The 18,567-nt window shown below is 50.4% G+C and overlaps 1 protein-coding gene across 1 annotated transcript in view; it reads right to left on the bottom strand.

The window, feature by feature from the left end:
• Cdh5 (cadherin 5) overlaps window positions 1-17,984 on the bottom strand; it is a 39,996-nt gene extending 22,012 nt beyond the window's left edge. Inside the window, exons 1-2 of the mRNA XM_059264252.1 lie at window positions 17,895-17,984; window positions 6,491-6,713 (exon numbers count right to left, since the gene is read on the bottom strand). Coding sequence (XP_059120235.1) covers window positions 6,491-6,694 — 204 coding nt within the window. The 5' untranslated portion in view covers window positions 6,695-6,713; window positions 17,895-17,984. The remainder of the gene's footprint in view (window positions 1-6,490; window positions 6,714-17,894) is intronic.
• Between the last annotated feature and the right edge of the window lie 583 nt (window positions 17,985-18,567).

The raw sequence follows: 18,567 nt of genomic DNA on the forward strand, positions 1-18,567 counted from the left end.
ATGTCTCTGACAATTTGACATTGTGAGAATGTTCATCACTCATTTAGATTGTCTTCAAAATCTTGGAACTTGTGGGGTCATATTTTAGAGATGGACTGTGAAGACCTTGACACTACCTCTCCAGAGGACAGACCTGGGTCAAACACCTCATGATAGGGGATTAGTTTAGGCTAGCCTTGAACTCTTGATCACTCTTGATCTTTCTGTTTTGGTCTCTTGAATGCTAGGATTACAGGTTTACTCACTATGCTTGATGAAAAGTTTTGTTTTGTTTTGTTGTTTTTTTGAGACTCAGAGCCTAAAGCCAGGGTTGACAAAGTGTGGCCTGGGTGATCAGCATTGTCACCTGTGTGACTTTGTCGAAGGCCGCTCAGACCTTTCCTGATCTCTCAAGTGGGAACATTGAATGCAGCTTTAGCTGGTTCTTCCCTTAGTCCTGAGCCCTCAGGCCAGGCTGATCACCTCAGCCTTGGCATAGGGTGGCCTTCTTAGTGATTTCTCCTCTGCAGAGCAAAGTGTGAGAGAAAATGAGCCATGATGCTCACGGCTGCCTCTACCACAGATGCATCCCTCATGATAACCATCATTTCTTTCACTCTCCTTCATCAGGGCCACCTGCCACCATCACTATCACCACACTTCCATAATCACCACTATTCCCACCTTCTCCATCTCCTTCACTGTCACTACCATCACCATCATTACCACAATCATCACCTCTACCATCTACTCCTTTACCAACCATCACACCCATCTGCACCATTGAATCAACATTACCCACTGCTATCTCTGTAATGGCCTCCACTCTTGTGGTGGTTTGTATAGGAATGTCCCCCAGAGGTTCATACATTTGAATGCTTAGGGAGTAGCATTATAAAGTGTGGCCTTCTTGGAGTAGATGTAGCCTCGTTGGAGGAAGTATGTCACTGGAGTGGGCTTTGGGCTTCAAATGGTCAAGCCGGGCCCAGTGTCTCTCTCTCTTCCTGCTGTCTGCAGATCCAGATGTAGAACTCTCAGCTATGTCTACAGCACCATGTCTGCCTGCATGCTACCATACTTCCTACCATGACAGTAATGGACTAAGCCTCTGAACTGTAAGCCAGCCCCAGTTAAATGTTTTCCATTGTAAGAGTTGCTTTGGCCATGGTGTAGGACAACTTTCATCTCCCCTCATTCCCTTCACTAATATTATGGCTTGAAAGTGAAATGACTCCCATAGGCTTATGTGTTTAGACACTTAGTTCTCAGGTGGTAGCACTGTTTTATAAAGTGGTAAAATCTTTAGAAAGAAGAGCCTTGCTGGAGGAAGTGGATCATTAGAGTGGGCCTTGGGGTTTAACAGCCTGGCCCTACATCCTGTCCATTCTCTGCTTCCTGACTTGAGAACACATTGTAACCGTCTTCCTCACATTTGAGCCATCATGCCTTCCCTGGTGTGATGGACTATATCCCTTCTGATACTGTGAGTCAAAGTAAACCCTTCTTCCTTTGAGATGCTCCTTGTGGGGTGTGTTGAGGAAAGGATAATCACACCACAATCCACAGACCGAGAGAAGTTAGATAAAGAGGAGCGGTCTATGGGGGAAGCATGGATCTCCCTGGGAAGAGAAATAGATTTTGTGGGTGGACTGGGTCCGGTGGGGATAGGAAAAGGAGCGATCAGGTCATGGAGGGAGGGGTGGAGGGAGCAAGTACTGGGAGAGATGGACTGGAATAGGTGGGCATTTAGGAGGCAATGTGGAAACCTAGTGCAGTGGAAATTTCCTGAAAGCTCTTAGGGTGACCCTAGTAATGGAGGATATGGAGCCTGAACTGGCCGTCTTCTGTAACCAGGCTAGGCTCCCAGTGGGGGGACATTTACATCAACCCAGCCACAAAACCTATGACCCACAACCAGTCCTGCCTGCAAGATGCGCTGGGGCAACGGTGGCTCAGAGCTTGTGGGAGTGAGCAACCAACGGCTGGTCAAATTGAGGCCCCAGTCATGAGCGGGAGCAGATACAGAGACCCACTGCCAAACACCAGGCAGAGCTCAGGGAACCCTGCAGAAGATGGGGAGGAAAGATTGTAGGAGCCAGAGGGATTGAGGACACCAGGAGAACAAGGTTCACAGAATCAACTAAGCAGGGCTCCCAGGGGCTCACAGAGCCTAAATCCACAATCATGGAATCTGCATGGGTCTGCACTAGGTCATCTGCATGCATGCTGTGGTTGTGTAGCTTGGTGTTCTTGTAGGACTCCTAAAAGTGGGTGTGGGGGTGTCTCTGACTATTTGCCTGCTTGTGGGACCTGTTACCTCCTACTGGGTTGCCTCATCTAGCCTTCATATGGAGGTTTATGACTAGTCTTATTGCATCTTGTGATGTCGTGTTTGGTTTACATCCCCGGGAGGCCTGCTCTTTTCAGAAGGGAAATGGAAGAGGAGTGGATCTAGGGGAGAGAGGATGGGGAGAGAAGGGGGTAGTGAGGATGTATTGTATGAGAGAAGAATAAAGAAAGGAAAAAAAGCAGAGAAAGAAATGGGAAAGTAATACAAGTGTCATTGTTACTGCTATGGTCACTAATACCACCACCCACAATCATGAGACTCTGTGTCTTGGCCTGGGGTAAGGCAGTATTTCCTCGTGGAAGTATGTAGCAGAGGAGATGGGTTCACTAATGGCACTCAGGAAGCAAAGGGAGAGAAGAGGGACCAGGGTCCCCATATCTCCTTCAAGGGAACATCCCTAATGACCTAACTTTCTTCTCCTAGGTCTTGCTCTGAAATATTTCACCATTCCCTCGGGGGCCACAACCGTTAGCACATGGTCTTTAGGGGACATTGAAGACTCAAACTATAACATTCCTTTTTAATTAATTAATTTAATTAATGTGGGGTTTTGTGTTTGTGTGTGTGTGTGCGCATGCGCATGTGTGCACATGCATCAACCTCAGAGGCAATTTGTGGGAGTCATTTCTCTCATTCTATCATGTGAGTCCTGAGGATTGAGCTCAGGTTGTCAGGCTTGATGGCCAGTGCCTTTGCCCACTGAGTCATCTTTCTGGCCCATAAACAAGCAAACAAAACAAACAAACAAATAAATTTTGTGTGCATGTATGTGAGGGCAGGTGTGTGTGTGTTCTTTCCTGCTACATTTGAACTCAAGTTGTCAGGCTTGTACAGAACTACCTTCGTCTGTTGACCCATCTTGCCAGCCCCATATGATAACATTCTGGCTCTTACTACCAAGGGCTCATGTTTGTCTCCCAACATTGTGGATTTAACCCATCTGCAAGAGTCCCTACAGTAGCTACAATTCCTGCTTTGCTCACAAAAAATGTCTTCTGAGACTCAAGGAAGCTTCTGAACCTTTAAAAATAAAAGCCAAGCTACATACTCCAAGATACAATGGGACAGGACAAGCATTCTTGTCCCATAAGGGAGAAAGTGTGATGGTGAGTGTTAATTGCCAACTTGACTGGATCTACAATCACTCATGAGACAAGTTTCTGGGCTCACTTGTGAGGGATTTCTATGTCAGGATAGCCTTTGGGCATGCTTTTGAGGGACTTTCTTGTTTTTAATTGAGAGAGGACTACTCACCCATTATGAGTGGGACCAGCCCCTGGGCAGAGGTCCAGGATTGTATATAGAAGAGAAAGCGATCTGAGTAAGCATCCATTGCTTTGTTCTTGACTGGGGATGTAATAGAACCAGCTGCATTAACCTCCTGCTGCCTTGACTTCCCCTAGATGATGGACTGTACCCTTGAAGCCTGAGCCAAAATAAACCCTTTCTCCCTCAAGTTGCTTTTGTCAGAATACTCTATCACAGAAAACATAAAAGAAACCAAGACAAAAAGGAAGAATTGGACTCAAGTATGATAGAAATCTAGCAAGGAAAACATTGAATATTAGAGTTCCATTTCTGAAATCTTGAGTCCAAGGCATAATGATGTAACATGCAAAGGCCTTAGGCAGCCTGTCCCCTGTGGCCTGTCTGTTTGCAGCCTCCATGGTATCCCCGTTGATCTGGCTCTACTTCTGTGTTTCTGGCATATCTAACTTTTTGGAATCTCTATTAGAGATTCACCTTCATTTTCTCAGGTTCGGAGACCATCTTCTCAGGGGATGCCTTCACTGACTCCATAATTACCATGCTATCTGACCTTCTAGGTTTCCCTTTGAAATTTTGGTAGAAGCCTTTGTGACCCCGTAACTGTTACATCTGCATAACCACACACCAACCTCATGATGATGCCCAGGTACAACACTGGCTCCAGATAGCCAGGCCATCTCAGATCATGAGCACAGTGGCCTCTGGGTGTCTGAGGGGTTAAACATAGGGGAAATGATTCCATAGTCAGTCCTGTAAGTGTAGGGACTCTGGAGCTTCTCTTCTCTTTGGACCTGAGATGGGTGGTGTCTTGCTGATTCCTGAGGTACCCTAAGGGCATCTTTCCTATCATCCTGTTGTAAAGTATTTGGTTTGTTTTTAATGCATTAATTTAAAGGCTCACAACTAAGACCATGCCTTTAATCTCAAAAGGCTGTGTAGTATTGAGCCTGTGGAAAGGGAGAAGAATGTGGTGGAAAACCCATGGCAGAGCTAGTCTATTCACTTCATGGTGTCTGGGAAGCAGAGCATGTGTGTGTGTGGGATTGGAGTCCCAATATCACCTTTGGGTGCACACTGCTGATGACCTCCCGCTAGGCCCTACTCCCTATAGCACCACAGGTTGACAACAAATTTAGCACATGACCTTTGGGAGGCATCTTAAGATCCAACTCAAAGACTCTGTTACCTCCTCATTCAGATTACTGTCACCATACTGTCCCTTCCTTTATCTTCTTCTTTCCTATCACCACCATGATCATTGTTACCACCATCATTACCACTGTGACTACCTCCATAACCTCCTCCCCTTCCCCTTTACCATCACTACCATCCTCACCATCATCATGTCATCATGACCATCACTACCATCAACAACGATCATCACGACCGTAACCTCCTTCCCTTCCCCTCTACTCTAACTGTGACGGTCATCATTACCACTGCCACCACCACCTTTACTCGCCACCATCATGGCTGCCACCATTACCACTAACTCCCTCCCTTCCCCTTCACTATCATCATGACAGTTAGTATTACTATCTCACCATCATTATCTTTATTATCACTGACATTACCACCGCCATCACATTACTGTGACAAGCACCTTATCACCACCACCATCATCACCACCACCACCACCACCACCCATCAGCTTCCTCACCTTCCTATTCACCCGTCGCCACCACCATCCCTATCACCACCATGACCATCACTATCACTACCACCACAGTTAACTTCATCATCTTCTTCTCTACTATCACTATCATTGACACACTTCCCACCACCTCCTAAACTACCAACAGCATCTCCATTACCACCAACATCACAATCCTGCCCCCCACTGCCCTCACTGTTACCATCACCACTACCAACACTGCTGGCACCCACCACCACCTCCATCACTGTTAATTCCCTCAGTTTCCCATTTTCTATTAGCACTGCGGTCATCACTATCACTGACGCCATGGACTTCCTCACTATTCCTTTCGCCATCACAGCTATCATTATTATCATCACATCACCATCACCAGCATCCCTGCCACCATCACCATTAGTACCTCCACTCACATTGTTATCCACCCCCTCACCTTCTGTTCTGTTCGGAATGAGAAGTGTTTCCCAGAGGCTCATTAGCTGAGCAGTTATTTTCACTATGGGGGGGGCACTATGGGACATAGTGGAAGTGGAAGCTTGCTGGAGAAAGTGTGTCCCTGGGAGTGGGCTTGAAGGAGCTGTAACCTTGCCTCATTTACTGTTCTCCCTCTGCTTCCTGTGTCAGATGAAATGGGACCCAGCCAGCATCTTGTGCCTACTGCCATACCGTGCCTTCCCTCCCACGAGGGACTCTATCCCTCCGGACAAGTAAGCCAGAATAAACTCTTCCTTTCTTGAGTTGTTTTTGGTCATGATATTTTTGTCACAGCAACAGAAAAGGAACTAATACAACTTCCTTCCGTCTTACCATCACTGCCGTTATCATCATTACCACCACCATCCTCACTACCATCCCCACCCCAGCCACCGTGACCACTAACCCCCTCCCCTTTATTTTCACTCTCAAAATTACTATCACCAAGACTACTACCTCTACTATCACCACTGACACCATTATCACCATCACCACCTACTTTATTTCCCCCTCACTATTCCTACCCACCATCCCCATCACTATTACCATCCATATCATCACTTTCCTCTTCCCTATCACAACTACAGCACGGTTGTCATGGTCACCATTATTACCACCATGTTCACCACCTCCACCACCTCCACCTTTGCTGCTGCCACCCTCCAGTGACAATCACCCCTGTATTCATCACCGTCTGTGCTACAGTGGCTGTGACTATGGTCCGGTTGTTGATAACGTCCATCACCCCGGAGCCCAAGGCTTACCTTTCCCACATAGTGGGGCAGTGAGCTGTTTTTCTCTTCATCTATATGCATTTGATTCCAAATCCAGGCTCTCTTCTGGCGCTGGTGGGCGGGCAGCTTGCTGGGGGTGTCTAGCTGGGGAAGGTTAAAGTCTGCCATTGCTGCCACTGCCAGCAGGCCCAAGAGGGTGCCCAAAGCAGCGGCCAGCTCCGTTAGCCTCCGCATCCTTCCAGGAGGAAGTGATCTGAGGAAAGAGGATAGACAACGTCAGGGTAGAGTGGCCACTGTCCTAGGGTATGAGAGGTTCACTCTAGGAACCAAAGTTTCTTTGCCGCTCTCCTCCTTTATCTGCCACTCAGTTGACACCAGCAGAACCAGACTCTGGTCTACACGGGGAAGGCAAGCCCAGAGATTCTTTCTCCTTACACCTACATAGACTGGCATGAATGCAGGCGCAGGAGTATGAGATCCCCAGGGGGTTGGGAAGGACACCTGGCATACCGATGCTCATGCTCGCAAAGCACCATGGGGACACTCAGATTATTGCCATTTTACAGATGAGGGAACTGAGGCATAGAGAGGTCATCTTCACCTTTGATTAAATGGTGCAGCTGAGAATGAAGCCTGGACACTGACCACAATCAGTCACCTTCATTGAGAGCTCACTTTTGCCTGGCTCTGTTCCAAGAGCTTTGGGCACACTCTCTCTTCCTCCCAACTCCCAAGGTTGGTGTAATTGTAACTCTCATTTTACAAATGAACTAAGACACATAGACAATTAGTAACCTCCCCAAATCACCCAGACTGTAAGGAACAGAGCCAAGACTTGGACTAAATCTGTGTGGCCCAAAATTCCAGCTCTTTCCCGATGCCTTCCGTGTCCCACCAGCTGCTCTGGGGTAGATTTAAAGGCTCCTCCAAGCATCTCTCCAGCACGCTCCAGCCTGAAAGTGCCTCTAGCATTGACATTGCCTTAAGGAATCTCCTAGGAATCCTAAACATCTTAATGGGGGGGGGGTTAGCCCCTCAGTCTAGAACTCATAGGTGATGGCCAGAGGCTAGCCCCTCAGTCTAGAACTCACAGGTGATGGCCAGAGGTTAGCCCCTCAGTCTAGAACTCACAGGTGATGGCCAGAGGTTAGCCCCTCAGTCTAGAACTCACAGGTGATGGCCAGAGGTTAGCCCTTCAGTCTAGAACTCACAGGTGATGGCCACTTTAGGGGGTGGGTTGGGTGGGAGTTGAGAGACTGTGTGTATACAGGCTGGTTTCATAATTTGTGGGTCCAAATGTAAAATAGAGCTGTGGGTCTTTATTTTTTTAAATGAGGAATTTTGAGATAAAGATGGAAGAATTTTAAATCACAGAGACCCCTTGAAGTGAGGGCCCTGTGCAACTGTACGGGCTGTGCATTCTGGAAGGCCACCTGTAGGCTTGGAATGTGGGTCACCTAGAGATCAAGTCTCGCCTCTATTCTAAGTTTCAAGAATGGAAAATCTCCAGTGTCTTGTGGTGGTGGAGCCCATGTCTGTGGCCATCCCCCTGGCTTCTCAGCCCTGACCTCCCCTGCCACCCATCCCGGGTCCCTGTGTCACTGACCTGCAGTTCCTTGGATGGTATGGAGGAAGAAAAAGTGTGCCTGGAGAGAGCTGAGTGCCTTCAGGGAGCTGGAAGGCACGATCTCCTCCCCTACTATTGAGGGAAGGCGTGGGCCCTGTGCATCACAGGAGGTTTGCAAACTCTAGTAACATCATCTCTGGACCATTGGCGCCAGGCTGGCCTCAGCAAGGGCTGGGCTGTCTGTGCTGACCTTAACACCCATGGTTCCTTCCCCTCAGCTCCTCCAAGTCTGTCCTAGAAGGAAGTGGACTCCAGTATCCTAGAATGGAACCCTGGATATAGACGCTATGTGCCTAGGGGAAGCTCTCTCTCCCCAGACCTTGTCATCTTATTCAACCATCAACAAAGGGGTCTGCCTAGAACATTCTGGGGGCCCTTGGAATAAGATGCCAGGCAGGAGGAAGGCAGTGAACAAAGGGTGGGGGAGGGTAGTGGAGGCAGAAGACCGGCCAGGAATCTGGTCCTGACTCAGGGGGGTGTAGTGTGACTCTCTGCCTCTGCCTTACAGGCATACTATGTGAGTCATTTCCTTCTTTGCCCGGGGAAGAACTGCCAGGCACGGGGGTTTTCTGTTCCCCTCAAGTAAGAAGTGACTAGGAAATGGAAAAGTAATATAGTAGGAAGTGAAACAGAGAAGGAAGGGAAGAGTTCTCAGGCCTGGGGTAAGCAGAGGACAAGAGCCTAAACTCTGCGCTGCTGAGGGTGATGGCTAGTCCATGGAGCATAGCCTCGAGATGGGAAGACCTGCCCTGGAGCTGTTCCCCACACTGGGACCAACAGGAAGATAAGACAGTGGGAATCCTATTGGGAGACGCAACTGTGAGGAGGAAGTGGCCATGAGAGACTGGAGGGCCATGGGTAGCCTTTCAGAGATGGTTTTTATTGTATTTTGTAGCACTGGGGGTATAACCAGGGGCCTCGTTTATGCTAAGCAAGTGCACTATCACTGAGCCACATTTCCAGCCCTTGCAGAAAATTATTTAAGACCATGCCTGAGTGTCAGTTTTAAGGAGGCCAAGGGAAGAAGAGGATTTGGGGACGCAGCATCAGCAGGAGTGAAGCACCAATTTAGAAGAGCAGTTACCGTGTCTGAGGAAGCAATGATGTCCCCTGGGTCAGACAGAAATGAGCAGCAAGGGCCAAGGCACTGGAGAGGGGCTACGTCAGTGTGGTAGGTGAATGATATCCTCCAAATATCCATGTCCTATACACTGGAACCTGAAAGGTCACCTTACACAGCTAAAGGGACTCTGGGCAGATATGCTTAAATGGAGGATCTTGCTTGAGGTTTGAATGGGGAGTTGATCCTGGATTACCCAGGATAATCCCAGGGTTTTTTGAAGATAGAGGCAGGAGGGTCAGATTCAAAAGTAAGATGTAGTTAGGCCTGGTGGGACAGGCCTGTTATCCCAGCTACTTAGGTGGCTGTGGCAGGAGGGTCTCAAGATAAAGGTCTTCTTTGGCTACAGAGTGAGTTCAAGGCCAACGTGGGCAACCTAGGGAGACCCTTGTCGTAAATAAGGATGTAGCTCAGATGGTAGACTGTTGCCCATTATGCACAGAGCCTGGGCTTTATTTCCAGCACCATGCAAATGAGCAGCATTTGGAAGGTTCAGAAGTTCAAAGGTCACCCTCAGCCACATAGGAAGCTGGAGGCCAGCCCAGGACACATGAAACCTTGCCTCAAAAATAAAGTCAAATAAAATAAAATGTAAAGAGAGGACTCAGGATGCAGTTATACAGTAGGACACTTGTCTCGAATATGTGAAGGTCTGGAGTCCAGCACCACAAAGAGATGTAGTGAGACTCATCTGAGGTGCTGAGAGACTATTAGCTAAGTGACACAAATAGCCCCTGGAGCTGGAAGAGGTCTGGGCATGAGTTCCTTGCAAGGCCTGGAGAGGGGTGACAACTCTGACTTCAGCCCTCTGCGATCCATTTCAGACTCCTGGCTTTTCAGAACTGTAAAGCGATACATAAATAAACACATGCGGCTTTAAGCCCTCAGATTTGTGGTAGCTTGTCACCATCATCGGAGGATTATGGCCCGCTTATCGTACTTGTTCCTGAACAGACAATCCTTAAGTGGCACCTGCCTAGAATCCCAGGACTTAGGAGGATGACTGCCAGTCTGAGCTACACAGCAAGATGGGGTCTCAAAAGAGCAATAACAACAATACTCCACCCAATCATTTTCTGAGAGTTTGTGTAGATCATTTTGTCTCCCAGATCTCCTCCTCGCCCTCACCAACCTCTGCTCTGAACCCCAGAGTTTCCCCTGGGACTCCTAGCCTTGGCCTTGGCCTCCAGCTGTGTTTGGCCACGAGGTGTCCAGTGAGTACTATGGTTATGGGAGGAGAGAAATAGGCCACTTCTTCTCCATCCCTCTGGTCTGTCTTTCCCTTTGTGGTTGCATCCTCCATCACGCCAGCTCCTAGTGGGCAGCATCTGTGGGATTTAGGCTCTGGGCTCTGGGCTCCAAGAGTGTCTGCCCTTTTGCCCCTTCGGCCCTGGAGACAATAGCTTCCCTCCATTGCTGGTCTCTGGGTGCTTCCTCAAGGTCCTTGCGGCCTCCTCCTGCCCCATAACCCTGGCTGGCAGTCCCTTCATAGAGCCTACACTGGACATTGAGTTGGATATTAAGTTCCCTGCGGGGACTTTGCACGACGCAATGAGCAAACATGGTTTCTTTCCTGGGACCTGTTGGGGTGAGTGAAGGGTTCTGAGGGCTGACAACAGCAGTCAGTTATAGGACGGCATTTTTATATTGGACTTCAGTGAAGCAGAGTTCATTGGCTCATAGGGGACACTAGCCTGTTGGTGGGCTTTGGCTGGCCATGCAGAGTTCTCAGTTGACTGTGTCCAACAGAGATCTTGCTGTGAGCCCTCGAAAGAAAGCCTCTGGTCCACAAGGTCACCTGGAAGTGCCCCACCTCTAGTAGGAATGGCCTTTGCTCTCACAGCACCTCTTACATCAGGGGACAGGGAGATCTGCTCACTCAGCCCTCTTGTCGGTCAGCTGTGGGTGAGGAGGCAGAGCCATGGAGTCTGGGCCCTTGGGAGGTGGGATCGTGTAAGGCTGTCTCCTTCCCAAAGCTGGGGTCTGGGGTGTGGCGTGGGCTGGCCTCCTTGAGCATGTTATCTGATTCAAACCTTGCCACAACCCTTCGAGGCAACTACCAATTGTCCGTTTTTTCAAATGAGGAAGGGAAGGCTCCATGGAAGCTCAGGCTAAAATAGCCCTTGTAGCATCACCTCTAGCTCCAGCAACACTTACCATAACAGTTTCCAGTGCTTGGCTTTCAGAGCTACCTCTTCACTTAAATTTCACATTCTCCCCAGCACATCCAGGATACAGACATTCTCATTCCCATTTCACAGGTGAGGAAATCAAAGTCTAGAGATTGCCCATGGCACATCTGCCTTCTTTTAAATTTTGACCTTCTGCATATGGCCTCAGAGGGGGACTTTCCCAGGGGACTTTCTAACCCAGTAGCCATGCTTATTTGAGTCTATTGCCTTTAGTGTTAGCAATTTAGTAGAGGGGAAGGGTTTTGTAGGACAACCCTTGTCCCCTCCTTCTGTCTAGGAGCTAGGATGGCTGTAGTCTCAATGGAAATAAAATCTCCTAAGTATTGGACACTGTCCAGGTGACACTCTCTTTATCACCCTGGCTTCTTACCAGCTTCAGAAAATGCTTAGACTGTCTCTGGTGGGATCACAGCACCAATGACATTTGGAAGGGTTGAGGACTGGGGATTTCTATGCTGAGCATCCCAGTTGGACAGCTGGAAACTCGTGTGAACACAGTGGCCAGGGAACAGGAAGTGCCTAGTGGCTCAGCTGTGGGTGTGGGACCTTCAGGGGTTGCCCATATTCCTTGCCATCCTTTGCCATTCCTTGCCATGATGCCCCAACTCTGGGGCCATGTTCATGACAAATTCCAAAAATACGACAGTGCCTGCCCTGCCTTCCATCAGTCTAAGAATGCCAAGAAGATCCCAGATTCGAAGACAAAGAATGTGCCAATGTGGAGCATAGCCCAGGACAGAGGACACAAGTCTCTGAGAGCCTGAGTATGGCTGAACTCAACTCTGCCCTGATAGGTAAGGATTTTGGGGGCTCTTGGAGTCTGTATATAGAGTGGCCATGGTTCAAGGTGCCAGAGACAAGACACCCAGGCCAGAGTCTGGGGACTGAGAGGTGGCTCTGAAGGCCAAGCTGAGTAGGATGGGACAGGGCCCTGTGGCTCTGTCTGCTGTTCTCTGGGTTCCCTTTGAGACTCCAAACATAGTCCTAGCTATGAGACCTTAACTCCAGGACCTCCTATTCCCACCGGCTTGCTGTTCCTTCCTATCTAGGTCATACAACATCACTTCCTCAGGAAGCTCAGAGAGCACAAGATTACACAGTCACTCGCATGCTAGCACATACCTTACCTAGGCCTCTGTGTCTGTGGACCCTTGGGAAGGTGGGCACGAACCACACCATACACAAAAATGAGAAGTGTGCTGGGAGGAAAGGATTTAAGAAGCTGTAAGAGGGTGTGTGTGGAGGGACAGACTGGCATGCAGCCTGAGTCCCACAAGGAAGCCCTTTTTTCTCATTCATCCACTGTGAGAGATCAGGCAAGGTCCCCCTTTTCCCTTGTCTCTACAGCCCATCTATCCCTAGGACTTGGCCTTAAAGGGAATGTGAGCTGGGCTCAACCTTGAATCTACAGATTGCAGGCAGAAGGAAGGCTTTAGACACCACCGAAGAGGGGCTGTGGAGGAGCTGGAGTGTCTCTGGGGCTCCCTGGGACTATGTTCTGGCTTTGTAGCTGAACAGATGTAGGAAATTTGGCTCCAGCTAGAGCCCCTCAGCGGGGCATAAGGCCAGGGTCTTGGGTTTGTCCTCCCCTGCCACAGGCATCTGATGGGGCCTCGCTTAAGCCTGAGTAGATTCTAGCTGCCAGGTTCTGGCTTTGTGGAGGCTGTTCACTATCCTGGAGGGCTCTGGGGGTTAGGAAAACTGACTAACTAACTAACTAACTAACTAACTAACTAACTAACTAACTAATTGTCCTCTCCTCTCTCTCTCTCTCTCTCTCTCTCTCTCTCTCTCTCTCTCTCTCTCTCTCTCTCTCTCTCCTGGAGCCTCAATATCCTTCAAGGAGACTGTTTAAGTCCCCAATGGCCCTGGATATAGGCGTGTTCCCACAGCACCTCTACAAAGGTGACTCCTGAACAAGGGCTCTCCCCTAGCTGGCCTATGGCCTTCAATGAGGACAAGGGCTGGATCTGGCAGCTAAGCGGAGCCCCAGGGAGGGCCTCTGAGGACGGAATGCTCAGCCCCACCCCAGCCCCCTGCAGACTGTGGACTCCAGCCTGGAGGCCTGGGTCAGGGATGAGGGGCAGGGCGGTGGGCGGAGATGGCTCAGAACATGTAGGGGTGTGCCTGCGTGTTCAGTGGCTTTGGAGCCTGAGCGCTGTGTGTGGCCCTGGGCAGCTCTTGCTGCCTACCCCACACTTTGAGCCTCAGCTAGGACAGGAGTGGGATCTAAAGGTATACACATACACACACACACACACACACACACACACACACACACACACACACACACACACCGCCTTCTCCAGTGATTCCTATACTGCCTTCCTGAGGCTCCATGTTTGCAACTGGGTTTTGTCAGTGTGGGCATCGGGAGGATGGGAGAGTGAAGCCCATCAGCTATGGCCCCGTGGGGCTCTGTCCTCCTTTGTAGCTCAGTTGAGCCCTGAGACCTGTGCTTAGGGGTCCCAGACCTGCTGCTGCCCTGGGGTTGTTTCCTGGCTTGGCTCCCTTCTGTGTCTCCCCGTCTAAGCTCTTCTTGCAGCTCCCCAGCCAGCTAGCAGAGCACGTCCCCTGCCAGCCCCCCCCCCCCAGCTCTTCTACCTTCCACCCTCCTACCCCTCCCAACCCAAGGCATCCTAAAGGCTTCTAGAATGCACAATGCTTGCCCTCTACCCAGCATGCTGGGGTACCCCTCCTTAGCTTTGTTCCCTGGGTGAATGCAGCCCCAGGTCACCTCCTCCATGCAGTCTTCCGATTGCCACCAGCTCCCAGCCCAGCCTCTGCTTCCTAGCCTGAGCGTTCTCTGCCCTGAAACATTCTGGGTCCAACTCTGTATTTCATCCTAGCGTCCAGATCTGGAACCTGAGGGTGTAGAATCCGCACCCCTTCCTGTGACTCAGTCTCCCATTCTGAAACTGCTTTCCGTTCTGCTTTCACTCACAGGATTTAAAAACCAGCATGCATATTTGCAGACAGCACCAGGGGTGGCCAGAGCAAACACCATCTGTGGTTTAACTGAGAAAAGCTCTTGCTTCTTCCCAAATAGGCCCTCTAACAGCCATCACATTGCTAGATCCCATCAAGATTTGATTCTTCAGGACAATGAGATCATCTTTCATACAGGTCCCCAGAGAGGACGCACATACCCCTGAGCAGTGAGCCTCTTAAGGCATAGCAGCCACACTAGATCTCATAGGCTGCTGCTACTCACCTCTTCCCACACCCATGGCAGACATCACTAGTCAATCACAGTGATGTCTCCCTGTCTCCTGTGGACAGGCTCAAGTATCAGGCAGAGGACTCCCACCCCAGGGAGCCTTTCAACCTCCTCCGAGCTGGGGCTGTGTGGCAATGATGGGGAATCAGAACGAGGTCCTTATGTTTGTCTGTTTGAACCTGTGCTTTTACTCCTGGGTTTTGTGGTCTTGGCTGTAGGTTTTGCTGTATCTGGGCTTCAGCTGCTGCATCTCTAGTAAAGGCAACAAAAGCTGAATTCCTGGACAGGAGGATAAGAAGAGGCGAAGCCCGACACAAGTGGGCAGGTACCTTGCTTGACTTCCGCCTACCTGTCCTCTCCAGTCTAGAGCTGTACCTTCCCCTGGCTGCCTCACATCTGACCTCATTTCCTGGTCTTGCCTTAGGCTCATCTTCTGGTCCCCTGTTCTCCTTAAGGGATAATGTTATTCATCATTGTCTGTCCACCCCTGAGCCCCATTTGTCCCTGCCTGGCTGTGTATCTGCCAGGTGTGTGTGTGTGTGGGGGGGGGGGATGGGAGTGTCCCTGAGTGGATTTAAGGACCATCCTCTGCCACAGAGAGATGGGAGACTGAGGCTGAATTTGTGGGATCTGTAGTAATCTTCCCAGAACTCCAAGTTCCTACTCTCCCTTCAAGAAGCTCTCTGTAAATTCTCCTCTCAATGCCAACTTAGACCAGAGTTATGATGGGCTTTTTGTATTTCTCCAATAGCAGTAGAACCAGTCTGTAAGGGCAGTCCCCGGAGCCTCTAGGATCCTGGCTTGTCCTTATGCAGGCTACTGTGGTCTAAGTCAGCTGATTGTCTCTTTTCTAAACTCCAATATGGAATATGGCTATGGGGTCAGAAGACCTGGTCTCACTCCTATCCCCGTCCACTTTATACTACTGTGTGACCTCAGAATGTCTGCTTAGCCTCTCTGGACCTCAGAGGTCCCATCAGCCACATGGGAATTAGTCATGTCAACTGAGGGGTGCCCAAGAGGTGATAAAAGCACCTGGAAATGGTCCTCTCGGCCAGGGGCTTGAGTTTTTGCGGGGATGATGGCTCGTGTCTGCGGTCTCTGAGGTAGCTGTGTTACTGTGAGTCATCTAACTCTGAGAGAAAATAAGTGTGGCCCTTCTGGCTTCCTGCCCCATGTCCGGCCCTTGTTTGGCTGCACAATGGCTGGGCTGAGGCTACAGAGTGGACAGCTTAACCCCTTCAAGGTATGGGAACTTCTCCCAGCTCCTAGCTCTGAAAGTTAGAATTAGCAGGGCTCCCCTGAGGCTCAGCTGCCCCCGGGCCCCTTGGGGGTCGCTCGGTACTTTCCAGTCCATACATGGCTGGGCTCAGGCCAGAGATGCAGGAGAGTTTTGTGACCCCCTTGCCCACCTGAGGACAGCTAATTGTTCTGGGCTGACATAAACCTTCCTGCTACTCAGCCTCCTCTGTGCCCTGCTCTGAGGAACCTAGCCTCCCACCAGCCTCCCAGACCCTCCAAGCTTTCCACGTGTCCCCATCACCTGCTCTTGGAGCCCTGCCTGCCTAGCTCTTTCCTCCAGGGGTAGGGAACAAGCCACAGATGCCCGAAGGAGCTTACAGCTTGGGCATCTGAATAGATGGCCTCTCACTTCAGCTCTTCCTTTCCCATGCTAGGTACTGCCCCCTGACAGGAGGTGAGGAGGGGGCTTGTGCCTGTGCTTTGGGGTTCCACATTTTTATTGTATTCACAGCCACCTACTGCTCTGGGGCAGTGGGTAAATCCATCCACGATTCCCTGGCTATCTGCCTCTCACTATGAGCCATTTCAAGAGCCAAGGGTGTAAATCACGTGTAAGGACTGTGAAGATGTTTCCCCCACTTTATGTTCTAGAAGCCAGAGACCCTGGGTAACCACAGCTACCAGAATGAGCCTGTGCTGTGGAGGACGAGTTCTAGGTTCAAATCTTCATCCTGACTCGTCTCCAAATCTCAGTTGCTTTTTCTGAGTACAGAGAGACTCTACCTACCTCCTTGGGACTGGATAGCAAATCCAGTAGCCTCTGTTTTGGAGTATTCTTTCTACATGTACTGTCTTCACTGCCCACCATGGATTGTGAATAGAACTACACCCCAAAATGGCCTCTCCTAATGAAGGTTTGGAGACCTTAGGTAACCATCCCAAGGCCACACGGAAGTGAGTAGGCTGAGATCGGTGCTAAGAGTCACTGTCTCTAAGCCGGGCTTTTGGCTCAGAGGTCCTTGTCTCCAGGGCTTTCCAGAGACTTTGCTGAGCTGCACAGCAGCTGCACAGGAGCTCTTGAGCTCTAGGCCCTGAGTATCTGGTATTGGGGGAGAAATGACAGGCTGCCTTCCTGCTTACAGCGGCCAAAGCACAAATTGGCCCGAGAGTCTGGGGGAGACGAGGGAAGAGATTTCACAAACAGGGCCTCAAGTGTCCAGAGCTGAGCCTCAGAATGCCCATCCTGAAAGTGGGAAACACGCCGGGCAGTGGTGGCGCACGCCTTTAATCCTAGCACTTGGGAGGCAGAGGCAGGTGGATCTCGGTGAGTTCAAGGCCAGCCTGGGCTACCAAGTGAGTTCCAGAACAGGCTCTAAAGCTACACAGAGAAACCCTGTCATGAAAACCCCCCCACCCCCACCCCCCACCCCGCAAAAAAAAGAAGGAAAGAAAAGAAAGTGGGAGACACTGACAGAGGGAATGAGTACCCCTTTCAGCCCTCCAAAATCCCACCCCAGTCCCTTGAGGAGTTGCAGGTAGCAACGACGGAGGGTAAGTCAGACCTTGATAAACCTTCCCCTTTAGCTCTGTTCTTTGGGCAGAAGACAGAGCTACTCCTGGTAGACAGGGAAGCGCAGAGCTATTGTTTGCCCATTCCACACAAAGCAGATCCCACTCAAATCCAAGGCCCAGGCCAGTCTTCTAGCATGCTGGGTGACCCTGGGAATCCTGTCCTCTTTGAACCTATTATCCATCGAAACTTCAGGTCACTGGAGTCTCATGAGTGAGACAGTCTACTAGTAAGACTTCCGAGTCTTTCTCCCACATTGGCTCTGAGATACATGTGCGTCCTTGCACACTAAGAGATATACATTCCTTAGCCCTACTCTGGCCCCAGAGGAGACTCAGGCCCTGGAGAGGCTGTCGTCCCCTAGGAGTCCTACCGTGCCCATCCTCCATATGAACAAGCCAGGGCCCTCCTAGTTCGGGCTCAATGGGACAGGAGAAGAGGGAGGTTTGGGAGTCTCACTTACCGTGTCTGTGAGCTGAAGACTCTCCTCTCCTCAGACTGTCCAGGGCTGAGCTTTGTGTAGAGCTCTGCTGACTGCCTCAGGAGGGGAGAGGGGAGCCACACCCAGCCTGGGAGGGAGGCAGGTTTTCCAACTGGCCCTGGCCCACTTCCCCTCGGGATGGTTTCCTGTTATTGTTCCTTTGTGAGCTGCCTGCAGATCGGCAAGCCCATGGTGGGCGGCCTCAGCCTCGTCAGCCTGGCCCTGTGGAGGTCTTGGACCCGCGGGTGTTCAACTCACACCTTAATTCCAGGTCTCGCCCCTGGGGCTGAGGCTAGCACCAGCTGTGGGGCCCTGGACTTTTATCAGCACCTTCAACCATACCCTGAAGGCAGCTGTCATATCCCCCCCACTTAACAGTCCAGAAAGCTGAAGCTTAGTGGGTCTGAGGGACTCCCAGCTGGACGGAGTAACCAAGACAGAAATCCAGCCTCAGCCTCTCCACAGAGATGGCTTTCCACAGCGACTCCATGGTACGATGTGACGAAAAGGGGGTAGTGGCAGCCTCAGGGTTGGGGTGGCTTAGAAATGAGGCAGATGATCACTTTCAGCACTGGAGTGCCTGTTGGCTTCTGGGCAGGGTGGTGTGGATTTCAGTTCCAAGACACCAGCCTGAGTCAGTTGGTGGGCACCATCT

Source organism: Peromyscus eremicus, chromosome 5, assembly GCF_949786415.1.
Source record: "Peromyscus eremicus chromosome 5, PerEre_H2_v1, whole genome shotgun sequence".
NCBI classification, from domain to species: Eukaryota; Metazoa; Chordata; class Mammalia; order Rodentia; family Cricetidae; genus Peromyscus; species Peromyscus eremicus.